Below are 27340 nucleotides of genomic sequence, written 5' to 3'. Positions count from 1 at the left end.
CTCAGTGTTATGACTAAGTATACCACATGCACAAAATCAAGTTATGAATGTATTGATTGCCACAGTAATGCCTTTTGACATGAATTGGAAACTTAAATTGAATAAAAATAACATTACATATCTTAATCCATCCATCCATTTTTTTCATATCGCTTGTAGACATTCAGGTAGTGGGTGACTCGGAGCCTATCTCAGCTGACTTTGGGTGAGAGTAGACCCTGGGCCGGTCGCCAGCCAATCACAGAGCACATACTGTCTAGTCATTCACACTGTTATTAACACCTATGGCACCCAAGGCAGGAAGTTGGAGTACCTGGACAAAACCCATACAAATACGGGGAGAACCGCAACCGAGATTCAAACCCTCAACCTCAGAACTGTGGAGACGTGGTAACGAACATTTCACAGTGCTGCCCAAAACTAAATCAAATAATCAAATGAAATCAAACATTTTTGGTCTCACTTCCAAATGAAACTTGTTTGCCAACCTCAGGTGATGGCAAGAGTGGGTGTAGAATGATGCTCTCCGACAGATACCCCCGGCGGCCTTCTTTTGACTCAGACGGCTTCTTGCCTGCTTCAGCCTCTTCCTCGTTCTGTGCAAAGTCGCTGCTGTCACTGTGGTTGGTCTCATAAGTGCTGTCGTAGGTGCTGTCATAGTCCGACGAGGTGACCGCACGCTCGTCTGAGACGAACATGGAACATGCAGTCAGCATTGATCCTTATGGAATAAAACTGATTATTTGGAGTGACATTATTAAAAGCCTCACAAACTACTTAGTACCAGGACTTTAAAAAATAAATAAATAAAAGCAACAACTGGTTGAGGTTTTGCAATGCACTGGCTATATATATCATGAATAAACACCTTTGAATATTTATGTTCTTGACAGACTAATGGAGACCACTTTTCCCTACAAAAACAGATTTATCATCATCTGTGTGAGATTTGTGCATAATATTTTAGAGTATCTGAAATTCATGCAGTTTTATGTCTGCTGTTTACCTGGACGGGGTATTCGGTCTACCTTGACAATAGAGTCCACCCCGTGGTTCAGTCGATTGTTGAACGGCCTGCCGCAGCTGATAAAAAGAGAGCAGAGGATGCACATTATTTCATCCTGATCATTCTCTGATTACTGACTCATTTCCTGTCCTCGTCATGCAGATAAATCAAGTGACTCATTTCCTCTCAGAAAGCTATAATATTCTCATTTAGATATACTGTCCTGCATCTATTCAGCTTTTGTTGCAGCATTTGCGGCATTAACCGAGTAACAGTTTACTTTTAAGTAGTGCAAAAAGTTTGACATAGCTTTGTATGCCAGTTGAGAACATGAAAACATATTTGTTAAGGCATGATTGCCTGCACTATACAGCAAATTATTTCATTGTCTTCTTTAGAAGGTAAAATGCCTTCTCTATAGACTTCTGAAAAGAGGTCTGAAGATGAACTCTTTGGTTGTTTTGATAGTGTTTGGGGTCATTATCTTGCTGCATGACGAAGACCCTCCTAGTCCATTTGGTTGCATCTTTCTTTAAATTGGTGGACAAAATGTTTCTGCAGTCTTCAGAGTACAATTTACTAAATGGTTTTATTGTCTATGGTCAATGTTTGTGAAATATATCTGATTGATTTTCCATCCTCTCTTAGCTTCATAATTGTTTTTGACCTGTATGCAGTTCTCTTTTGGTCACACTTCTAACTAGTATAGATTTAGTCTTAACATCTCTCTCTCATCATATCAATAAAACTGTAATCTGAGCATAGATAGTCAGTGCAATAAATCAGACCTGTCAGTCACATGTTCTAATATTTTTGGTCACATGAAAAATGAGTGGGTTCAAACAAAAGGTGCTGCAGTCTGAATTGTGTAGCTGATACAGATGTAAACCTGGAAATCAAAGGTGAAATTCGGATCTCTTGTCTCATATTCATCTTTTGATGTAAAATCCAAATGTTTTCAGTCCACAGCAACAATAAAAGAATTTGGGCTCACTGTTCCAATACTTTCGGATGGGAGTCTATGTGACAAATTCTGGTCACCTTAGCGTTTCAAGTTATTTTTACCTGCTACAGAGTGATGGCGGTCGCCAGTGAGGTGTGGTGGAGCTCGGGGCGCTCTGGCTGTGTGTTAAGGCTTGGTGGTGGCTCTTGGATCCCACACAGCCAGGGGTCTGCTCTGTCAGCGGCCCGGCAATCTCAGGAAGCTGAACTGAGCATGTCTTGATAGTTGGGCTGGAGGCAGGAGTACCCTGAACAGGAGGTGACGGACAAGGAGAGCCCAGAGGTGATATGTTGGAGTGGGTGAAACCTGAAGGAGAGATTGACACATTTCATATGGAGCAATGTCGAGTGCGGGATTTAAAAATAATAATAATAATAATAAGTATTGTGTAATAAAAATCCAACAAGAAAATACAACTTAAAAAATTCATTTAACTTTACTAACAGATGAACAACCATTCACAAATATAGACAGATGATGGTGATTTATTTTAGCTACAACTTATAGCACTGATTTCTAAATACATGAACCAAAAAAAGGGTGAGTACTCATTACCTAGCATAGCATTACAGGCTGAGTTTTGTGACAAAAAAATGCAATTTCAAACACAACCTCGAACCTCGGTGTGCCGTACAGCTATAAAGCTGTCATAAAATTGGCCATCTCGAAATAAATACATTTGAAATTAACCACAAAAGTTGATGTATGGGAATTAAGTGACGAAGACTACGTGCAACGAAGGGCATTTTTTTGCGACTATTATAGCTTGTATTCATCCGTTTTGCAAACAGAACATTTTGTTTCAGTTAGTTAAGGTTTTTTTTTTTTTAACTTGTTTTCATTTTCGAAAATGTTTTTTCAACTTGAATTATTGTTATTGTGTCACTTTTTCCTAACTATAATATCTTCGGTTCATCCCAAAGCTATCTGATGGGGTTTGATGAAGTCAAGGCATTTAAGTTCTTCCGTACCAAATTCATTGCAGCAAGACTTTATAGACATTGCTTTGTGGACTAGGACACAGTCCTGCTGAGACAGAAAGAACTTAAAAACTGTTCCCGCAAAATTGGAGTACAGAATTGCCCAATCCCAACTATCTAGTATCCTAACTCATTGGTTGCTTTGATTACATTATTAAGAGGTGTTTCCTAATACTTATGGCCTTAACAGACAAGAATAATAATCCTTTAATTCAACAATCCCATTGTGAATTTTGGACTGCATATTCTAATTGCTTGACCTTTTCACCCACCTGTTCTTCCCAGAGATTTGCTGTAGATGTGGTTTAATGTGACAGATGCAGCACAGGAGGCGGACATGGAGCGGCTTTTTGAGATAGTTGTCATCACTGAGTTTCTCCATGTTTCACTGGTTTCATGTAGAAAAAAAGTAAGATAAATACATTTTTTGACCCCAAGATTCTATGTGAAATTGCCATTACCTTTCTGTGGTGTATTTGATGCTAGCTGAGCGGTCTCTTCGTACAGGTCCAGGTTCTATGGCAGGTAGCCCAGTAGCCGACGTGGTCGTGGTCCACGTTGATGAGATTCTCCGCAACAACCCTGGAGGAAGGCTCCGCCTTAGACGCTGCCAATTCAGAAAATACCAAAACAGTACAGGTAAAACCACAAAAGATAAACACCCAAATACTGGTACATCTTAGACTTCAACAAACATTTCCTGAGGAACTCTGACTCAAAACTGAAATTAATACTTGTTTGTACATTGAACCACCATGTGTGATGACACGCGAGATGATAAATCTGTCATATTCAGAGAAGCTTGCCCACGTCACTGAAACCATGTTGAGTACAGTATAAACAATACAAACCAATGAAGCAACCACAGCTCTGTGTTCTTGCACTTCCTGCCAATATACATACACGTACAACACTGATGAATTCCAAATATCTATAAACCATGGTGACAGTATGACCTCGCACACACCTTCCTGATTACTCTCCTTTGTGTGTCTGTCAGGTGTCTGCAAAGTGTGAGGAGTTGTACTTTATTTTACTTCTCTACTTGTATGACAGGAATGTTTTAATGTTACTTAAACTGCACTATTTTTCACTGTTATGCAATTTGCAACAATATATACGTCACTGTCCTTGGAAGCTCAATACAATATGGCTGAAGCTATCATAGGTCAACACAAATAATAAAATGTGACTTAAATAATTACTTAAAATTGTAAATTTGAACAAAGGTTGCCCAATATCCCGGAACAAGTTGTGTTGGCCCTCAACACTATTTAAAGTTCTAGAAGGGTGTAGGGAAGATAGAACTGCCCAGAACATCCATCCATTCATCTATTTTCTATACCGATTTTTTTTACCATGGTCTCGAGTGAGGTGGAGTCTATCCCTACTACCTTTGGGTGAGAATTACGGTACACCCTGGACTGGTTGCCAGCCAACCGCAGAAGCCCAGAACAATATTATACCATTAAATAGGCGGAGGCGGCACGGTGGGCGACTGGTTAGCACATCAGCCTCACAGTTCTGAGGACAAATCCAGCCACGCCTGTGTGGCGTTTGCATGTTCTTCCCGGGACTGCGTGGGTTTCCCCCAAAAAACATGCATGGTAGGTTAATTGAAGACTCTAAATTGCCCCTCTAAAATCACACTAACAAAGCTCTCGCCTCAAAGCACTTTTATTCAACAGTTATACAACAAAGCAGAGTAGTTAGATTAATTACCAACCTTTCCCCAGTGCTAAATGAGAAACAACATACAGTGTATTCTCAGTGAGCCAAAACCAAGCAGTATCTCATTGAGCTCCATGTTTGTGTGCACTCATGCAGTGTTTAAAGCTACTTTCCTAGTAGGCCATTCTTGCCTTGCATCATACGCTTTATTTAGTTTCCTTGCAAAGAGCCTGCATACATTTTGAAGTGCTGGCCTTGTAAAGCATTTAAAAGCCCTTCAGATGCATGCGCATCATTGTTTGGTTACATTAAAGCTCAATGCTACGTCAGCATAGAGGGTTTGACGCATGCATATCGACATAAACGGCAAAAAACCACAAGGATTTTTTAAAATTATTATTAAGGGGGAAGAGTGGCAGTGTGGAGTTTGCATGTTCTCCCTGGGTTGCCTCTCACAATCCAAAAACATGCACAGTATGTATGAAAATCATAGTTTTGCATGAGTTTGAATTTAATATTGTTTACTTCCATGTAGTTGCTGCCCGATGTTGATACTTGTGGAGTTGTTTATGTGCATTTTCGGTGTGTGCTTTCACGGGTTGTGTTTGGGGTTCAGGAAATATAACCACAATGATATCTGATTGGGGTCTCTTTAAAAACAGATTTTGCGTAATTCTTCATGTATAATATGCTCTTGACCAGGGGTGCCCAAACTTTTTGGCTCAGGGGCCACATTGCCGTAAAACAATTGTCATGCGGGCCAGCATTAATATTACATGCTACCGATGAGGGGAATTCTTTTTTGTATTTTTATTTTACTGTTTTACTATGCTGTCTGCTGCTAGGTAGATCTTATAACTGCCTGACCTGGATAAATGAAGGTTAAAATAAAAATTAATGAAATGCAAAATAAAGTATTTTTATGAAATTTGACTCAAACTCAAACTTTATTCATCAGAATCAACAAACAACATGTTTGCATTAATGTGAAGGGTGATACTGAGATCTTGACTGCAGTAAATGGGGCAGGTCTGGCTCAAAAGCGGTGGTTTTAAAGATGTCACGCAGGTGGGAGTCACTTAGTCTTGTCCTCACGCGGTTCTTATTCATGTTCATGACTGAGAATGTCTTCTCACACAAGTATGTCGAGCCAAACAAGCTCAACATTTTCTTAGCAAATGTACGAATCTCTTGGAACCTGTCTTTATCCAGCTGCTGGTAAAAGCTGACAAGAGGGAGTTGTTGGTACCGGCTGCGACACTCCGTGTCACACTGCAGCTCAATGAGCTCCAACTGCAGGTGGGCTGGAACGTCACTGAGATCCACGGAAACGGTTTGGCACATAGACCTTTTTGGTGAATAATACAATGGAGTTTTGTAGCTTTACCTCCTTCTTCGCTTACTTTGTGACACACTAGGGTTGATAATCCACTGTGCTCGCCAACCATGGGAGGTGCGCCATCGGTAATAATCCCCGTGATTTTATTCCACTTTAATGTTATGTCATGTACAGCGGAACAAACAGAAGCAAATAAATCTTTCCGTCTTGTTTGGTCCTTAAGGCTCTGGAGGTCAAGTAGCTCTTCACGCATGTTCATTTCACTGTCCACTCCTCTAAAAAAAATCACTAACTGAGCGCTGTCGGATGCATCCGTGCTTTCGTCACAGGCTCACGAAGGAAATTCAAACTCCACTACTTTTGCGTCCAACTGTCTCTTAATATCAGAAGAAACTTCTTCGATCCTTCGTGACGCAGTGCTACGAGCCAGGAAAACATTGGCGAACTGTTGCTTTTTCTCAGTACAGTACTCCACCATTTTCATCACACAGTCTTTAATAAGTTCACCCTCAGTAAAAGGTTTGCAGTGCTTGGCAATCAGCGTTGCCACCTCATAGCTTGCCTTTGTTGTATTTTCATTCGACTCACTGGCTCTTGTGAAAAAGTGTTGCTGTGCCGTTAAACCAGCTTCCAGTTGCTTCCATTTTTCACTGCGTTCGTTCCCAGTTAGCTTGTCGTAATTAGCATGTTCCGTCTGGTCGTGCCTCTTTATATTGAACTCCTTGAACACAGCCACAGTCTCTTGGCAAATTAGGCAGACGCAGTTGTTTCTAAACGCAGTGAAAAAATATTCAGACTTCCATTTGTCCTGGAAACGTCGGCCCTCGCTATCAACTTTGCTTTTCTTACTTCCAGTTGCCATTTTAGAAATGGGCAAAACACAGATCATGCGGAAAACGGCCCCGCGAGAGTTCAGGCACAAGTTTACTGCCATCCTGTGGTGAAATATAAAATTGCGCGTGTATTTTGCACTGCCGGGCCACATATTATTGGTTTTATGACAGAGGCTTCGGGCCAGTGGAAATATGAACACGGGCCGGATTTGGCCCGGGGGCCGGACTTTGGGCATGTCTGCTCTTGAGTATACTACGCATCCCCAAAATTGCATTTTCGCAGGTGAATTTTCCTTCTACCTATGTATAATACACACCCCACAATTGCTGGTATCCATGCACAAAAATTTAAGTATCATCCAGCATCCTCATACTAATTTGTATTTTATTAGGTTTTTCAAAGAAATTTTGAAGTTCTCTTAAGATATCCATAAATGCCTACATTTGCGCATGCGCCAAACAAAACGAAAGTGGAAAATGCTTGCCTTGCCCTGTGCATATGCACCGACAACACATACTGTACTTACGTCTATGTTACAGTCTAAGGAATTATAATTACACCCGTGCGCATGGTATATTACAATTTCACAGGTGAGCATTTCTGCCGTCGAGTAAACTAAGAAACTAAATCCGGTGGCGTGTTATATCAAACACGCGTATACCTCTATACAATGTAATATGAGAGGCAGTAACAGGGAAGTTTGTTGCCTTTATTTTGTTGCGTTGATATTCGCCAGGTAAAGGCTGACTAATTTTGGTAATTTTTCTTACACTGATTTATAATAAGCACCCTCAATGTTTCATGAAATTTTTAGCAATACACCAATTTGTACTCTGTTTGCTCTCACAAGGTGACCTTGTTACTGGCATATCCTGGGAATATGTGACTATACGTGGAATACGCTGAGACGGACATAATAATGTCATGATCCATGTTTTTGTTGACTTTGTTTTGATCAGATTTTGTTTTTGTTTTGTCATGTCATGTTTTTCCCGTGTCCCTTGTCAATGCTAATGTCTGTCTTGTTCGTTCAGTTTTCGTTTCCAACTGTTCTTGTCAGCCCTGTCCACGTGTCTACCAATCAGCTTCCTCTATCCACTCATGTCTTGTCCAGTTGCTCTTCGTTGTCTCGTCAGTTTGCTTGTATTTATTTCCCTGCTTTCTTTCAGCCTGTGTTGGTGCATTGTCATCATACCCCATGTTTCCTTACTCCTGTCATGGTTCTTAGTGATGAGTGTTTTTTAATTTAGATTTTTGGAATTTGTTGATTTAGCGTTTGCTTCCATGATCCTTGTTTGCCTTTTTTTTTTCTTTTTATTTATTTTTTTAATGAAATACCTTTTAGAGACTCCTGCACTCCTGCCTCCCTGCTTCCCTGCACTTTGGTCCTCCACATATTGCCTCCACACCAACACCACGAAAACCCAACCATGACAAATAGTCTCTATTTTGAAAGAGCACAGGAACATCCCGTTTTTAGTACTTCCCTGTCACTGGAATGAGAAGCACCAGTTACCAGTTGAACGACCCGAATACAGCGGTCATCTCGCTGCCCATGCGCAAACCCCTGGAGTGTCAGTGTTTTTATCCATGACTGTATTGTCTACGTATTATATATATTTGTCTAAAAAAAATCCTCCTCTCATTATTCTGGCATTTAGCAAATACAAAGAATGTTGGTAATCCTAATTGAGCTAAAACAGGAACAATTTAGTCTGATTTCATGTCAGGCAGTTAGGGGGGGGGGGAAACGTGTTTTTATACAGTCATGGCCATGACTCTTATGTGTAAAAATGCATATACTGTAGCCTATGTGAAATTGCATAGATTCTTAGAAGTCTGAACATTTACCAGGTATTAAGTCCATATGTTGTTAGGTCTAAGTGGATAATAAGAGGCAAAAGGTTTACAAAGATGATTCAAGTCATCTTGAGTTCACTGCCATAATTATTAATTTACTTAAGTGAGCATTAATAAAGACAGCTGCTAATTCTGTGTTTTGTTTCCACTTTCATTAGTTGGGCAATAAAGGGGACACAGGCATGGATAGGAAGAAGGGCAAAAAAACACTCACCTTTGGAATGGCCAATCTTTCGACTTTATCGGGCCCGTCCTCTGTGTCGGAGCAAGCGTGTGTGACTGGCGGCGCGTGGGGCCGATGGAGAGGTTGGAGGATAATCTGGGTGCTGAGGAGGCTGCTGACAGCCTTCAAAGAGCTACAGGTGTTAGGGGGCAGCGAGGGGTCTGCCAGCAAGTCTGATATCAATCCGTGGGCCTCACCCATCACCGCGATGTCCACCACCACACTGGTGCCCGATGACTTTGAAAACAGAAGACAAAAGAAGTCGGTCAGTCGTGCTCGCATACTCTTGTGCAATACAAAGTTGCCGTGTGCAGATGTCACACCACAGTGATGAAGGCACTATCTTTGAAAGATGAGGAATAGGCACATGTATCATGTGCACGTGGACTGCGGATCTAAACTATAGAAAAGCCTAAAGCAAACTAACCGATCACTGATGGTAAAATCTGGCTTAAGTATACCTTGACTTATGAGTACATTTTCCATCAGGCAGACTACACCACCGCCAATCAATTACAGAGAACATATAGAGACAGACAACCATTCACAGGAACATTCACACAGTCACTGAGCGGAAACTGAACTAACGCTGACTGCAAGGAAGCCATCTGAATTAACCACTACAATGTCAGTGACCTAGTGAAAAAGTCAGATATCCATATATTATTAATAGCCAGCTAACACTTGGTGCAACTTGCAAAAATGTTGCTAGTAAAATCCAACATAAGTTAACAGAAAAAAATAAATCATAGCACCTGGAACTCAGAGGATGATGGACCATTTCTAAATCCGGGACAGAATAATTCCATTGTGGAAAAAACATGTCTTTTTATCTGAATAAACTCAGCATTTAATGGGTTCTCACTCAACACGCATATACTAAGTTTCATGGAAGTCAATTGTGTAATTATTGCGTAATGCTTAAAAAAAAAAAAAAAAGAAAAGAAAAAAGAACAATGACGATCAAAACAAAACTGCTCGCCATCAGACTTTCGGAACAACAACACTGAATGCTGAAGAACGATTTCTACTGCTATGCCACCTTCTCTTATCTAAATTTAGCCATCAGCGAGTCAAAATACAGACTGATATGCACCAAACACTTGTCAGTGTCAAAGGTCAACCTTGTGTGGTTTTAGTAACGGATTCCTTTGTTAATGTCAACATATGCTAGTCAACTCCAACAAATTTTTGTTTAATGAGCAAGTGTCGAATTGGGGGGGAAAGACCATTCATGTTGACAATAACAGAAAAAATATGCAAAAGAACTCTCTACTGCTCTGCTGGACACATTTGAACTCTCTCAACATTTTAAGAGTCTGACTCACACGCAAGGTCACATCTTAGACCTTGCAATCTCTAAGGATGATGACATTTTATCTGTTGGCATTAAAGACTTACCTATTTCTGATCATTTTTGTCTGATCTTTGAATTACGGATTCTCCCGAAGGTTCAGGCAACCTCTGTGTCTATTAAGAAAAGGTACATAAATGAGAATAGCGGCACTAAGTTTATGCAGACCATAGCTGTTTCACCAACTGTAAAGGCAGAGACCGTTGATGAACCTTTAGATAAGTTTACCTCAAAAATCTCAAATGTAATACTGTTACTCCAGAGCGTGGAGAAAAAAACTCCAAATTTGCTATGACGACTGCAAACAAAGTCTTTGTATTTTTTTATTAAGTTAGTCACAGCTAGACAGCAACATTATTCTGAAATCATTAGTGAGAACCTCAACTATAGTCACACTCTGTTTGCTGGGGTTGACAAGTTCCCAAACCACCGTAATCACAAAGCTCCAGAATGCCTCACATCAGATAAATGCAATGGATTTGCTTGCTATTTTAATGAAAAGAAAAACAATCTATCAGGTCAAATATCAGCAGAAATCAGCAAAATAATAAAATGACGCAACACATAAAACCAACCAGGAAAAACTGTATTACCGGCCAGAATTTGATACAGTTGACCCAAAAACTACAGAGAAAACGGTTCAGCAGCTTAAACCATCCACTAGCTTTCTTGACTCAAAAACCATCTGACCTTTTCAAAACTATTGCGAAGTATGTGCTCGCTGAATTGCAGAAAATAATCAATTGCTCACCTCAGTCAGGTGAGTTTCCTAAACTTCTGAAAGTAGCTGCCATTAAGCCACTTTAAAAAAGAGAGAACGGTGGATGGTTCTACATTAGCAAACTATAGAGCCATCTCAAATCTCCCCTACATAGCCAAGATTGTTGAGAAAGTGTTTTTTAATCAACTCAACGATTACTTGAACTCATATGGACTTTTTGACAAATTTCAATCATGTTTCCAATTTCATCACAGTACATAATCAGCTCTCATTAAAATGCTAAATCATAAAAGGTTGAACACAGACTTGGGAAAAGTGTCATCTCTTGCCTTGTTGGATCTCAGTGCGGCCTTTGTTAGAATGGATCATAACATACTGCTGAACAGTTGGAAACATGAGTAGGACTCAATGGAACAGTCCTTAAATGGTTGATGTCCTACCTATAGGAAAGGAGTTATTTTGCAACCATTTGACGTTTTCAATCTGATTGAATAACAATGACATATGGGGTCCCTCAAGGGTCAGTTCTTGGACCCCTTTTGTTCAGCCTTCAACTGCTCAAGTATATCTCAAGGCGCCACTGTATTTTACAATATAGTATTAAAAAAAATTTTAAAAAAATGTTTTAGCTAGTTTCAGTGCGTTTCAATGGGGTAAATGGATTTGATGTACAAGTAAAGTGACTTATGAGCCTGGTCACAGAAAAACATTAACTCATAAGTCAAGGTACCACTTTATTATGCACACAGAGGTAGTACCTCTTCTACTCATCTATGATTTTTGCAAACTAGAATGAGGACCAAGCAGGAACATTTACCTATAAGTAGTTGTTCACCAAATCATGCTAGCTGTTTTCATTTTATTCAGTATGTTAATCGTCACCCCAGTTCACAGATAATTGTGTCGGGGAATTGGAAATGAAAGCTTTCAATTACATTTGTGTCATGTGCACAAGTAACCAACGAGTAAAAGTGGGTTGATAAGAGTACATAATACCAATGAACTACTATTTTTTACTATCAGTAAAATTAAATGCTTATCAAAGAATGCTAAAACGAAGATATTCGAACCATACCCGATGTTTTGTCCTCTTGCCTCCTTTTCTCCACCACTGAAGCAACACACGAAAGAAACAAGCACACGTGATGCTTTTATAAGCCTTGGATCACCCATCTGCCTCACCCGAGGCAACTTTGCTTGACTATCTGTGACCAACTTTTAACTTTATAGCCCTACAGTGTACAGGGGCCAACAAGCAACGAATGGCAGCTCCCGACCAGTCATTCGACCATCTGATTAACTTCTGGCATGTCAGAATTTTAGACGAGTGGATTTTCCAATCTCCGAGGCATTGTCCCCTCACTGCCCTTGTGCAAAGTAGGCGAACAACTGAACTCATATTACAGAGTGAGTTGTAGTGCATCTTTTTGCTGTTCGCATTGTTTCTAGAAATAGCATTCCGAGTCCACTAATGGCAGTCAGCAAGTTTGTCACAGTGATAGTTTCAATTTAAAAGGAACACTTCCTAGAGCAGAGATCGTACAGTTTGTGCCCATCTTAAGAGCATGGAGTGCTACGCAACATTATAAAACCAATGATGTGTGAGTTCGCAAAAGAAAAGGACTTTGATGACATATTTACAATCAGTAAACCTGGTCTGATGAAATCAGTGTATGAACAAGACCCCAACTCAAATATAAACAGGGATGTTAGCCTACACACAAATGCTAACACCACATGAGTTGTGTCCAAGCTAGTTTTACTTAATTAGCCACTAAAGTAGGTGATTCAAGGTCATAGTAATAATTTCACACACTGTCACGGACACAGGTTACATTTCAAAGCTGTTATGCAAAGATAGAACACTACATATTGTATTATTGCTTTAAGTGCATGAAAACATTTTACAATTTCACAGTCTTGTATTTGCCTGGGTCTATCTTAACTATGTGGAATTGGTGGTGGGGGGTGGGCATTAAAGGTAACACCAGCAACAATGACTATCCATCCATCCATCCATTTTCTGAGCCGCTTCTCCTCACTAGGGTCGCGGGCGTGCTGGAGCCTATCCCATCTATCATCGGGCAGGAGGCGGGGTACACCCTGAACTGGTTGCCAGCCAATTGCAGGGCACATACAAACAAACAACCATTTGCACTCACATTCACACCTACGGGCAATTTAGAGTCTACAATTCATGCATGTTTTGGGGATGTGGGAGGAAACCGGAGTGCCCGGAGAAAACCCCCGCAGGCACGGGGAGAACATGCAAACACCACACAGGCGGGGCCGGAGATTGAACCCGGATCCTCAGAACTGTGAGGCTGACGCTCTAACCAGTCGTCCACCGTGCCGCCCAATGACCAATGTGTTCCAACAAAGTGGCAGATGATTCTCATAATATGCTTCCTAACACAAACTGCGTTAATTCTTCAAATATGTTTGCTGATGAGTAAACACCATCAAGCATGTTGGGAGATTGTTTCCTGGAAGAGCGCGTGACAGCACAAGTGCGTGTGGGAGTGTGCACGTGTCACCTCAACCTGAACAAAACCCATTAGACCACTCCAGAGCTTTATGACATCCTGCTATTGTGACATTCACCCATTACCTGGCAGTAATGGACTCTCTCAGGTGACAGGGGAAGCTTCATGTGTGTGTGTGTGTGTGTGGTGGTGCGGGGGGGGGGCAGGTCATGCCTGTTTTTCTGGGAGCCAATTAGAGTTTACCTTAGAATTGAGGACACTTTTTTACAAAGTTACAATATTTTGACTGTCCCTTATGTATAAAAGCAAGGCAAGGCATGTTTATTGGTTGGGCAATAGTTATACACAAGGCAAGTTTTTCCATTGCAGCGGTAATTGGGGTCATCTTTGTAGCTCGGCCACTCCTGGGAAGGTTCACCCCTGTTCTATAATTTCCCCATCCGTCCATCCATCCATCCATCCATTTTCTCGCGCTTATCCTAGGTCGGGTCACGAGGGCAGTAGCTTTAGCAGGGGAGCCCAGACTTCCCTCTCCCCAGCCACTTCCTCCAGCTCTTCCGAGGGAATCCCGAGGTGTTCCCAGGCAAGTCGAGAGACGTAGTCTCTCCAGCGTGTCCTGTGTCGTACCCGGGGTCTCCTCCTGGTGGGGCGTGCCCGGATCCGGGAGGCATCCTAATCAGATTCCCGAGCCACCTCATCTGGCTCCTCTCGATGTGGAGGAGCAGCGGCTCTACTCTGAGCTTCTCCCAGATGACCGAGCTTCTCACCCTCTCCTCTAAGGGAGAGCCTGGACACCCTGCGGAGCAAAGTAATTTCGGCTGCTTGTATCCGGGATCTTATTCTTTCGGTCACGACCCACAGCTCGTGACCATAGACGAGGGTAGGAACGTAGCTCGACCGGTAAATAGAGCGCTTCGCCTTTCGGCTTAGCTCATTCTTCACCACAACGGACCGATACAAAGTTCGCATTACTGCAGATCCTGCACCGATCCGCCTGTCGATCTCCCGTTCCCATAATTTCCCCATTTGAGGTTAATGGCTCTCCCTATGGTTCTCTGGAATCCTAAAGATTTAGAAATAGCTATGTAACCCTTTTCAGAGTGATAGATGTCAATTTCTGTATTTCTTTAATGAACAGGTCTGGAGGTAATCATGCTTGGGTGTGATCAGTGAAAATTAACCAAAAGTTGGTATTTGCCACAATTACTTCACAAGGGGGTAATTACTTTTTCACAAAGGGCCAGGTTACTTTGAATAGGTTTTTTCCCCTTAATGAATGAATTTTTTTTATATTGGTTGTGCACACTAGGGCCAGTCAACTGCAGGGTAGCCTACATACAGACAAACAACAATTTAAACTCACATTAACACCTATGGATATTTTATATTTTAGAGTTTTCAATTAATCTCCATGTTTTTGGAATCTGCGAGGAAGCAGAAGGGAGAACATCCAAACCGGGCCAGCCTGAGGTGAGATTCAAACCCACAACCTCTCGCCTTTGAGACAGACGTGCTAACCATTACTCTACCCAGCTGCTCCATAACTGCTTTATTTCTTCAAAAACAAAAAAATAACTGGCATTGTCTCACCTCCCACCTCGCTTTTTACAGTCAGTTTGTTTTGGACTCTCTGAAATACAATATTTCTCCCTAATTTTATTAGACATAACATAAAGCTTTATGATTACTTCACTTACAATATATGGCACAATATGGAGTGTAGAAAAATGTAATTGCAGTCATTAACCCAGAGCTAGGCGACAATCTTCCATTTGTTATCCAGTGGAACTTCAAATGTCGTACCAAAGTGTCCTGGATAAATACGCTTCAAAACTCAAACAAATATTTAGCTGAACGATATGAGCAATACTAAATAATTTGATAGATAAAATAATAACAGTATGCAAAGCAGATGCCAACCTAAATAGTTATGACTAATATACTGTAAATATTATTATTGTAATAAATAATAATAAATAATATATGACTAATGACTAACAGATGATCAGTAAAGCTGGCTGACAATTGTGCAATTTACTGTACTAAAAACATGTTTTTCCATTTCACAACAACTTCTAGTGCGGGACAAAATATTGATTTCGAGCTGTATCACACTTCAGCTTCTCACAGCAACAGAATCACTACCTGATGTTGGTGTGTCAATATGCCGAAAGATGATTGACAATAAATGTCTTTTCACTGCAGATTTTCTTCCATTGTATCAGTTTTCGCATGATTGCTGTATCATGGCTATGGCGACGGTTTAAATTGTCCATCCATCAATTTTTAACAGGTTCACGGATGATCTAGGCACCAGCCAATGGCAGGTCACATATCTAAAACCCCAAACCTCAGAACTGTGATACAGATGTGCTAACCATCACTGTGGTGACCAGTCCAGGGTGTACTTTGCTTCTCACCTGAAGTCAGCTGGGATAGGCTCCGGCTCACTCGCAACTCTAACGAGGTCAAGTGCAAAAAGAAAATGGATGGATGCATGGAAATAAATGCTTTGAAATTGGAACTTGAAAGTCAACCAGTGTCGCTGAATCAGTGTCACTGATCGTATATAGTGGAAGGTTCTGCAATCCATCCTGTATATCAGCGCATGGATGTATATCTTCATCACATCAAACAAACCTTTCCTGCTCACTCTGCCTCTAGAACCATGAACCCTCTTGGTTCCCATATACTCCTCTTCCTCCTCCTCCCATATCAGCTCTTTCCAACTATTTTAGTTTTCTTACTCTACCCACCCCTCCCCCCCTATCCCCCAGTCTTCTCCTGAGACAGTAAGAAGATATGTAGGCAGATCGGGCATAAAGGCAGATGGTGAGAGCAGAGAGATAAAGCAAAGTGAAAGAGAGAATGAAAGAGAGGGAGAGAAGCTGAGTCCGAAGGCTGGCTGTGGTCAGTCAAGTGAAAATGGGAACACTCGAGCAGGCCAGCTGAGCTCCTCCACAATATAATCTACACTTACTGTACATTCTATTGTAGTTGTTTTCATTAGAGCATTAAAAAAAAAAAACTCTACACACAATGTGCACAACTTAAAGTAAACCTGTACTATGTAAATGTATTCAAAATTCTTCCCAAAATAATAATGCTCAGTTTAGTTTTTGATTAGAGTAAATTCAAGTGATGTAGGTGACGGTATCTGCACTGTGGCTACATTGTACCACAGCTCAAAATGTGCAGAGGTACCCAATGAAATATCTGGTAATCATATAATGCCATCATTCCTCCTGTCTTTAAAAATGCATGCCTCAGCAGCGAAAGTTAACAACACATGCCAAAGGCCATTTTCATGTTCTGGATCCAAGAGAATGACTACAGAGTTACAAACTATTGCAAGACTGCAGAGATCAGAGTTGCAAGGCAATTAAGTTGAAGTATATATTGTATATATTGATTTGTTGATAATGACAAAAGATGTGTCCGTTTTGGATTGAGTACAAGCTGGGTGTTGATAGAGTTTCCTGGGTCATTTTACAATTATTTTTAAATTGGATATTTTTCGAAAAAACATGTTTTAAAACAATACTTTTATTGATCACCTGATGGGAAATTCAAGCCATAGTATTCAATATTGCTACTACAACTCAGCAAGAAATCATGAAAATAAAGCCATGCAAAGCAATTGTGTTGTCTTCGCAATAAGATAAAACTAACATAGACAATCTTATTAAAGGAACATGGTGGTCATGAAAGAATAATAGTGACACTAAATCTCTCAACAGCCGTTTCACTCTCCTGCTTACAGACACCAAACGCTCACATACATAATTGACCTAAAAACTAAGCTGCATCAAGCTTAATTTAGACATTGCTTCAAGTTGTCCCATTTTCACCATTACTGATTAAATGGCTTTCTGATTTTCAGCACACGCATGCACAAACAGAGGACAGGTACATGCACATAGTGTCCATGAAGTCTTCAAGTCAACAAACACTCTACCTGCTTAGCAGGATGTGAATTGTCCAGGTGGCATCCCATAATACCCGATGAGTGCCTCCTCTGCATCTTTTGTGTTGGTTCTGAGCACACACGGTCAAATCAAGAAGTCTTGTGGTACAATATGCTGAAGCAGCCTCTGCAGTGATCTCTGTCCTTAACTGCAGTTCAAATGGCACATGGACCTCAATATAGAGCAACTGACATTTCACTGGTGCAGCCCACCAACATTGCCTTGCCCTCTCTGCTCATCTGCTTCTCTGCTCTCCACTGCCGCTTCATGAACCTCCCTCCTCCCCCCCCCCCACACACACACACACATTCTGCATCTGCCAATTGCAAGTGTTCACAGCTGGTCCAGCGATAGGAATACCTGTAATACACAGAAATCCAAGGTATTGAAAATACCTGGTTGCTAAGACACATTGGGACAAAGATCAAAGTGACTCATCAATGGACTATAAACAACCGGTAGCTGTTCGGGGCTCAGTTGGTCACTATAATACTACGCCCATGCCGACTTGTTGAGGGTTTCCTCTGATAGCAGGTTATGCATGACAACCGAACTGCAGGTAGTGTGTACGAGAGTATATTATCAGAATACGTGGGTCGTTACACATTGATAACTGAAGTTCAGTGCAAAATGAGGGATCATTGTTGTTTGCTGAAGCTTATATCTATGTGTTTGATGGGTTTTAAAATCAAATCAGCCATCTAAAAAGTACTTGAATTTCTTTTTTGAGTAATTGCTCAAATGTAGTTAGTAGAGATGTGTATCTCCATCATTGAGGCCAATGTGAAACATATCTAATATGGTGCCAACTATACAATACATTCATGGAGTGGTGTGTAGTGAGAGCCTTCTCTGCAGGCCTAAACACTATCAAAAGCAGTTACCTACAATTACAACTTATTTAATTATAAACCATATTTAATATAATATATACAATATAATGAAAATATATAATAATATATATTAATTTATTGCCAACAGTATTTGTCATCATTTCTTAGCTTGTGTCTTGGTTGCCCAGCTTTCAGTCGTGTACAGTATATGTCGATTGTCTTTTCTTTTTTTCTTTTTTTTTGTCCAATAACATTTCTGCTTCTATGTGTTGCCATGTAAGTGTATTCTGCCCAAGGCCTTCAGAATCCCGAGTGCAGGTGTCAAACACACAGGTATACACTACAACCTCTGCAAGGTTTAGAGTTGTTTGGAGGTGATGTATATGGAAAATAAAGGTAACTGTATTTATTGCTTTAGTAATAATGGTACTCATCCTCAAATATGCCACTGTCTCTTCTTTAATGCCACAATTAGTTACAAAGCGTTTTTTTTTTTTTTACAATATTTTGTGATGTAATGGCGTTATTAAGAGGTTGTTTCTTTTATGATTGTACTATAAACAAAAGTGTTATACTTTCAGAATGCAGTAGGTATCATGTTGGGGGAGGTGATCATGAGTTTAAGGCAGTGGTCCCCAACCCCCGGTCCGCGAACCGGAACCGGGCCGTGCGGCATTTGTTACCTGGCCGGAGAGAAAGAATGACCAATTTATATAATTTCTGTTGTATTGCGATTCGCGTGTCAATGTTTTTTTTATTTTGAAAATCAAGACTGCACAGAACGCTTCCGTTTCCGGTCCCAGCCGACTCGAACGCTTCTGTTTCCGGTCCGAGCGGGCTGGCAGAGCTCAAAGAACGACAACATTTCATAAATTAATTCAGTTCATTACCTTTACTCAAAAGATGTGTTCTTTTGAAAGAAACGTTCACGAACGAAACAACACTATATCAGGAGTCCTACTTAAAATACGGGTTAATCGCAACAGCTAACTCTCACGCACCAAATCTGCTCTGATACAGTCGTAGGTTTCTGCTCGACACAGGCAGAACTACTTTTACGGAGTTAAAAGTCTACCCTCACTGGGTAGACTGCGGTCTGCTCCGGTTGCCTTCAACAACTCCGGCCCCCACTCCTGCATCGCGCCCACAGTGGACGCGCCACGACCAGTGAAGGAGAAAGCAGAAGTGGGGCAAGCGTGGAGGTATCACATAATTCCCTCCATCCCAGTGAGAATGGTGCAAAAAGTAAGTTTACATTATCAATGTGGGGGGGGGGGGGGGGGGGCAGTATCACCCCTCTCAAATGGATATGTATAAAATGTAAGCACATAGGACAAGGAATTTTAGGAACTAAAAGCATACATTAAGTAACAGGAAGACACAGACACGCACACATTTGTCAATTGTAGACATCATAGTCACATTGATTGGAGCCATTTTACCTGAAAAGGGCATTGTCAACACATCCATCATTGGCTTTCCCTCTGAAACATAACTGACCTGGGATCTGCTCAGAGTGACTGGTCTATAACCTGGAGATAGACGTATACTGTATAAACACAAGCTACAGTTAGCGAGTATATAGATACAAACTATAGTCAGAGACCTGTGCAGCTACTGCCAGTAGAGTGCAAAATGAGGGGAGAAAAGAGGTAACACATTCCTCTTCATTTGCTGTCCTTTCTTTTGTTGCCATCATGCCTCCATAATTTCTCAACCCATCTAGAAATAAAAAGAGGAGCAGCAGCTACTGATGAAGAAAACGACTCATCACTTTCTGTCACTACCAAGGGTTGACGTGCATACAACTCACCATTCACCCCACACCGCCCCCGCCATCCCATGGCTGCAATGATATTACAATTTGCTTGCCATAGCAGTCAAATGATGAGAATGAAAGAGGCTTTTTGAGTAAAAACGTTGGACAGTTACATTTCCTTCCTGCACTGCAGGTTAGGGCTAAACTAAAAAAAAAAGCTGCAGTAGGTACAGAGTGTATATTGTCAATTGTTCTGATGCGATTTTGGCTGAACATGCAACTTACTAGTAAACATCATTTATAATCAGTATATTTTTGTGTTAACTTTTTTGGTGAAGGTTTTCAGTTTGTTTACTCCAGACAGTATCCTCTCCTGAGATAGGCTACAAAATGGCAGTATATTTCTCCCTTTGAGATTGTTTTTCATAAATTTACTGTATTTGAGCTCATTTCATGTTTTTTTTTTCCCCTCCACATCCCAATTTTCTCCTAGAGACATTCAGATAGTCTATGCTGCCGTATTGCCAACAGCCACAAACTCAGATCACCTGTTCATTCAACCCGTCAGAGGTTCCATGATCTGAATTAGTATGTTCAAGCCAAGTGTCCAAGTGAGTTGTAAACACATAAGCATTGATCATATTTACTTGGCACCTACTGTAGAAGAGTGGGTATAGTCAGACCTTTGTAAACTGGAAAGGTCTGTTGCTGAAAACAGTTATTAGACTGGTCAACTATTGCATGTATAGAAATTATGCATGTGTACTGTATGTAAGGCTGTTGGTCTTTTAAATTTTGCACCATCCCCTGTCAACACTGCCACGATCTCAGCATGTCTTGTGTTCAATGTATTTAGCAGAGATGGGGGGACTTGAGTCAAATGACTTGACTCAAATCGACTTGAGCTGCCAGTTTTATGACTTGCAACTTCCTTGCCAAATACATAAGACTTGTCTTTCGACCTGGTAGCCAAGAGATTTGACTTGACTTTGGTTTGAACTATAGCACTTGACAAGTTATTTCGTTTAAAGTTGGAAATCTGCATTTTAATTAAGACAGTTTTCCTTTTTTTAAAGAAAAAAAAACATTTTGAGGGGTCATTTGCGCCAACCTGGCAACACAGTCTGCATTGTTGCACACTTGCCAGTGTGAAGTAGCCACCAGCATGAACAACGATGGAAGGAGCTCCCAAGATAATAAATGTGGATTCAGGGTTACGTTGTTGGTTAAGTCTGCAAAAAGAAGATGGCAACCTGCATGGTGTGCAACTCAACGCATTAAAGACACAACAACAAAGTCGAACTTCATCTGTCACTACAAAACTCACAAATATAGGTAAGCTAATTTAACAGTTTAGCTAGCTGGCCAAGCATTAGGTTCCATAGACTGGTGTGGGACGATTAAAAATAAAAAAAGATGTGACTGTGAACGTTTTAGTCCAACTAAGTAACATAAGTAGGGGTGGGACAGTTTATGATAATTGTCCTTGTCCTTTCGTTTCTGTTCATAGGCACGTACAACTCTTTCTCCCCCTCTCATTTACTAATGAGGTGAAGCAGTGTGCACTCTAGAGCACAAAGTAGCGCCTAAAATATAATGTCAACCGCTGAATTTGCGGTCGGTTCTGGAGATTAAAAAAAAAAAAAAAAAAGAAAAGGTGTGGAGACATTTGCAGGCATGACGGAAGAGTCGGCACTAGAAGATGCCAGGTGCGTTATTGGTCTGCCGTATCGGATCACTTTGCATTATGATCATGTCGATAAAAAAATGTCGTTGACAAAAGTGCGTTCCACCATCAGTAAGTACAGTACAAATTGTGAAATGTTACGAGCGTCTGTATTTTGTTACGGAAATCATTGAACGTTGACTCATTACAGCCGTAACACTGATTGTTCCGGGTATTGGGAAAAGAAACAATCCAGCGTCTGACATTACCGGCGCATCCACAACCCATCCATCCATCCATTTTCTGAGCAGCTTCTCCTCACTCGGGTCGCGGGCGTGCTGGAGCCTATCCCAGCTGTCATCGGGCAGGAGGCGGGGTACACCCTGAACTGGTTGCCAGCCAATCGCAGGGCACATAGAAACAAACAACCATTCGCACTCACAGTCATGCCTATGGGCAATTTAGAGTCTCCAATTAATGCATGTTTTTGGGATGTGGGAGGAAACCGGAGTGCCCGGAGAAACCCCACACAGGAACGGGGAGAACATGCAAACTCCACACAGGCAGGGCCAGGGATTGAACCCGGGTCCTCAGAACTGTGAGGCTGACGCTCTAACCAGTCGTCCACCGTGCCCATCCACAACCCATTGTAAGTCAATGATCATTGCCTCCATGGTATCGAAAACGATACACTTCTTACCATGCCTCTTACAATTGTCACGAAGGGAGGACGAGGAGTGGGTAGGCGAAGACGATGTCAAAGCCATGTTAATTGCTAAACTATTGTCATGCAGTCGCAAAACATTGAAATAAGTGATTTGGTGATACAGTACACTTGTCACATAGGTCTGGTTGGAACCGCGTTTTCGCAGAGAGTAACCAACTTGGAACACCAAAATAAGAGGCCAATTAATACGTGTTTAGAGATAGAAATATAAAATAATAGACGTCCACACAGGATGCTGTGTCTGAACTGAAAATTAATTAGTATGTCACTGCATACGTCACTTCAGAACGTGGGCAGGTTAAAAGTATATTATTATTATTATAATTAATAAACATTTGTAAAATGAGATTACCTTTTTTAGTCCCATAATGGGGAAATTTGCATCCTTTTCGCAGCAATTGTGGATATAGGAAATATAAACATTGTACTTAATATAAATAGAATGCAAGAGAAGACATGTACTAGAAGTACATTGCACAAAATAGAAACCAAAGCTATTGTCCATACATAAACTATCCAATTCAATATGTATTTGCAAAATAGACTGCTGAGTTTTAATTTTGACGTTTGAGATCTGATTAATCTCATTTAATAGACTTGCTTTTTTTGTTGTTTGTTTGTTTGTTTTGTTTGTTTTTGCCAGGGTAGAAAACAGAATGGACAAAGGCGAATTAATCTATCGACAGATTTTGATGATGGCACGTTGAAATCTCAGATATTGGTACTCTGATTGAGGCTGCAACTCCGTCTGCCACTACAAGGTTGATATAATAAAAACATTAAAATGACAAATATTGAAGCCATAACTTATTTATGATTATGACTGTACCACTGTAATGTTATTTGACAAAATTTTGAAAGTATGGAAATTGAGATACATTTGGACAAAATGTTCCGAAGTAAAATTTTATAGGTTGGCAGCTCTGTGAGTAGCTAAGTGTGAATATAATTTTGATACTACTGAACGCGTTTATTCAAGTGTCACCGTTAAATTGTCATCTGTTGTGTCGGCTCTGTGATTAAGATGACTGCACTATGTTGTTGAAATTAAGACCACAGCATATGAAACATAACCTTTAATCTAAGGACAATTGTCAATTGTCCAGAGTGAGTGCTTCTAAATTTAATTCTGAACACAGCCCCATCCCTAGTGATCAGAAAAGATTTCCATTGTTTTTAAATGATTTGTACAGGTTTGTGAATTTTTTTTTTATTATCACTCCAATATATGTTGGGACTGAAGCAAGATTGTATGACTTGACTTGCGACTTGGTTAAACCAAGTTATGACTTGACTCGAAATTCAGTGGCACCTCGACTTGCTTGATTTTTTTCACACACTGATTTCCGGAACTTGGTTGAGACTTGAAGGTTATGACTTGAGACTTGCTTGTGACTTGCACATACAGTATGTGACTTACTCCCACCTCTGGTATTTAGTCTACTAGGCATGGTCATGAAAAATAAATTAAACCTAATGTTAAAACAAAATATTGCATGTTGTACTGTGTGGCCGCTATGTTTTTAAGAAACGCATGCTAAATGGATTTTAATACTTATAGCGACCGGTAAAGGGTGCAGTATCCAGTGGACACGGTATCCCCTTTTCATCTTTAAGTAGATCAGTTGTCCATTCTCAAGCATAAAGTGTTTCTATCTTGTCATCCAGTGCCCAATATCTGCTTTTGAAGCATCTGGTAGATGCGACGTCTTCCGGAAATGCTCGAGCCAATTCAGTCCTTGTTCACCTTAATTCTTTAGCAGTCCAACTGTATAGTGCTGAAACTAAGAGCCAGACCCAAGTCTACCCCTTAGCCCTTCCCCTTTGTCTTACCCCTTCCCCTTAGCCCTTTGTTTGAAGGGCTAAGGGGAAGGGTGAATGGCCCTAGGAATTGGGACGACACATCATCACCCCTCACACCTGCTGGCTGTATTGTAGGCAGATGCAACAATTGTTTACATTTCCAAGATACCGTCTTGTGTCAAATGAATGTTACTATTATTATGAATTGCTTTTTTTATTTCAACGTGTTTGTTTGTGCAGTTTCTAAAGGTGACTGATATTTTACAAATGTTTATATTTCCCATCACATGACAGGGTAAATACATTTCTATATTTAATCTTTATCTACTCGAAAGAAAATGTTTTATAGGAGGAACATTTTGACAAACTTTATGGCCTAATGTCAGCCAATAAATAACAGCAACAACAACCATCATAAAACACATCACCAAACATTTGTAAACATATATACAGTACAAAAAAGAAAATATCTCAAACAGAATGAATAGAAAATAACTTTATTGTCATTGTCACAGGAAAATCTGCTGTCATTTTGGCACTGGGCTTGTCGTACTGGAGTTTTGTATGCTGTTGTAGAAGACAGTTGCCTTGTCGCATCCCTGTGGAGGAAAAGTTATTTATTACGTTGACCTCATGTATGTTTAGTAAACCCGATGTTAGAAAAGGATATTCATGGGGAATCACAGCTAAGGGCGTCACACCGATGAAATACTGCATTACATGTGGGATGAGGCTACAGCTTAACTATATGGAACGCGAACGTCACGGTACACACAGAAGCTTCGTAGCTTCTGAATGTCACTTAGCTGTCTAACAATTCTTTCTAATCGTTCATAAAATTCAATACATTGTAGTGTGTTTGCTGTGAATTTGTCACCGTAGTCTGACAGTAGACTAGCGATATGCAAACTCATCATAACAAGCCGTTTAAACAACAATTAAACATGAATGATATTTATGTTGATTTAAAACATGAATTTATTAGTATGAATATCAATAATTATGCACACTTACATTTATGTACTTCCTTTTCCATTCCGCCATCTTGTAAGCAAGCTCTTCACCTGTCAGCAGGGGTGGAGTCTCATACCCCTCGCTTTCAAATGAGCTCCCCGACCACACTTGGTTTGAAGGCCTACGTACCCCTTTGTCTTAGCCCTTCCCCTAGGAAATGGGATACCCCTTCATTCTCATGCATGCGCAAAACCAAGGGCTAAAACGAAGAAGAAGGGCTAAGGGGTAGAATTGGGATTAGCCTTGAGGCCTCCAGTGTAACTCCCTTAAGGAACTGTTACCTGTGCTATGGACTCTGGCCGAGACAGAGGCAGAGCCAGGGGGTGGCCAAGAATGAAATTCAGTCAACCCGATAGCCACCCCCCTCATATGTGTATTTTTGTTGCAAAATTGAATTTCCTTTCTAATGGGCCACAAGACATGGAAAAAAATCAACGCACACCCCACCGCCCCATTGATGTTTTTCAAGGGGGAATAGTTGAGACTATGTGTTTATGTGTGTTTATATTATGTGTGTTTATATTCATCCCTGTGTGGCTTCATGTGAACGTGTGTGTGAATGAGAGTGGATACTACGATGACGACTCCAACCCCACCTTCCTCCCGTATCGTCGTCATTGCACAAAACCACATTAGTGGCGCTCGCTCATGCTAATTGTTCGCAATACACATCTCAGGAAGCCCCGTGAAACTAGACCACACTGGCCGTTGCTTACAGATCTAATTACATGCTCACTTAGTGTGTGTGACTGTGTGATGAGACAAAGAGTTCCTAGGGGAAGGCCTAAGACGAATCAGTGTATAGCCCTTGAAACAAAGTGTGGTCGGGGAGCTCACTTGAAAGCGAGGGGTATGGGACCCCACCCCCGCTGATATGTGAAGAGCTTGCAGACAAGACAGCAGATCGGATGAGGATGTACATAAAGGTAAGTGAGCATAATTATTAATGTTCATACTAATGACAGTCATAATTTTATCAACGTAAATATCCGCCATGTTTTGATTTGTTGGTTAAATGTCTCGTTATCACGAGCTTGCGTATCGCTAGTCTACCGTCAAACAACGGTGACAAATTCACAGCAAACACACTTCACTACAATGTATTGCATTTTATGAACGATTAAAAAGAATTATTAGAGTCACATTCAGAAGCTACACAGCTAATGTAGCGTCGCTAATAATGTCGCTTCTGAGTATACCGTGACGTTCGCTTTCCATATACTATATGTAGTTAAGCTGTAGCCTCATCACACATGTAATCCAGTGTTTCATCGGTGTGATGGCGTTAGCTGTGATTCCTCATGAATATCCTCGTCTGACATCGGGTTTACTAAACACACGTGAGGTCAACATAATAAATAACCAGAAGGCTTTTCCTCCATAGTGACGCGACAAGGCAACCGTCTTCTACAACAGCACACAAAACTCCAGAATGACAAGCCCAGTGCCAAAATAACAACGGGCACAAAATGCAATTCTAAAGTTCCTTTGAGAGAAATATGAAATAAAAACGACTTGAGACTGAAGCAAAAAAATATATAGTTTTCCATATTTTGCCATATTTCTTATATAGAGGGTGATTGAAATGTAACTCCCTATTTTTAAGTACTGAGACAATGAACATGAGAAGAAAGTGTATTGCATGGAGTTTTATTTAAAATTCGATATGGGCGCCAGCATTAGCCACCAGTTTCTCAAGCCGCCTGGGAACCGCATTAATTGATTTCATAAAGAACTCTTGTAGGATGGAAGACATAACTTCTCGTATTCGGCCTTCAAGTTCTTCCAAAGTTGTTGGTTTGGTAGAATAGACTTGCTCCTTTAATCGTGGAACATACACAAAAAAATTAGAAAACTATAACAACATATTAATAAATATTTTTAAATATTTTTTGTATTTTAAAATAGGGAGTTACTTTTCAATCACCATGTATATTTATTCATGGAAGGGCAGTATATCTTGATTTGTGGTTTTCCTTGAGGTCACAGTACCAGCTTGTCGTTGTTATGACTATACTGTAAGTAAAATTCGGAGAAGGGAGTAAGACAGATTACTTGAACAAAAAGTCTCAAAATTCCCCGAATAAATAGTT

At 40.6% G+C, this 27340-nt stretch overlaps 1 protein-coding gene across 1 annotated transcript in view; it reads right to left on the bottom strand.

The window, feature by feature from the left end:
• LOC133405469 (cGMP-inhibited 3',5'-cyclic phosphodiesterase 3A-like) overlaps window positions 1–27340 on the bottom strand; it is a 61775-nt gene that overhangs the window by 18865 nt on the left and 15570 nt on the right. The window contains exons 2-7 of the mRNA XM_061682445.1: window positions 8908–9153; window positions 3451–3596; window positions 3262–3377; window positions 2072–2315; window positions 1007–1083; window positions 489–685 (exon numbers count right to left, since the gene is read on the bottom strand). Of these exons, the coding sequence (XP_061538429.1) occupies window positions 489–685; window positions 1007–1083; window positions 2072–2315; window positions 3262–3377; window positions 3451–3596; window positions 8908–9153 (1026 nt within the window). The remainder of the gene's footprint in view (window positions 1–488; window positions 686–1006; window positions 1084–2071; window positions 2316–3261; window positions 3378–3450; window positions 3597–8907; window positions 9154–27340) is intronic.

This window comes from Phycodurus eques, chromosome 7 (genome assembly GCF_024500275.1).
Source record: "Phycodurus eques isolate BA_2022a chromosome 7, UOR_Pequ_1.1, whole genome shotgun sequence".
Taxonomy (NCBI): Eukaryota; Metazoa; Chordata; class Actinopteri; order Syngnathiformes; family Syngnathidae; genus Phycodurus; species Phycodurus eques.
The sequence above is the reverse complement of the archived record's forward strand: the minus strand, read 5'-3'. Positions and strand labels throughout refer to the sequence as shown.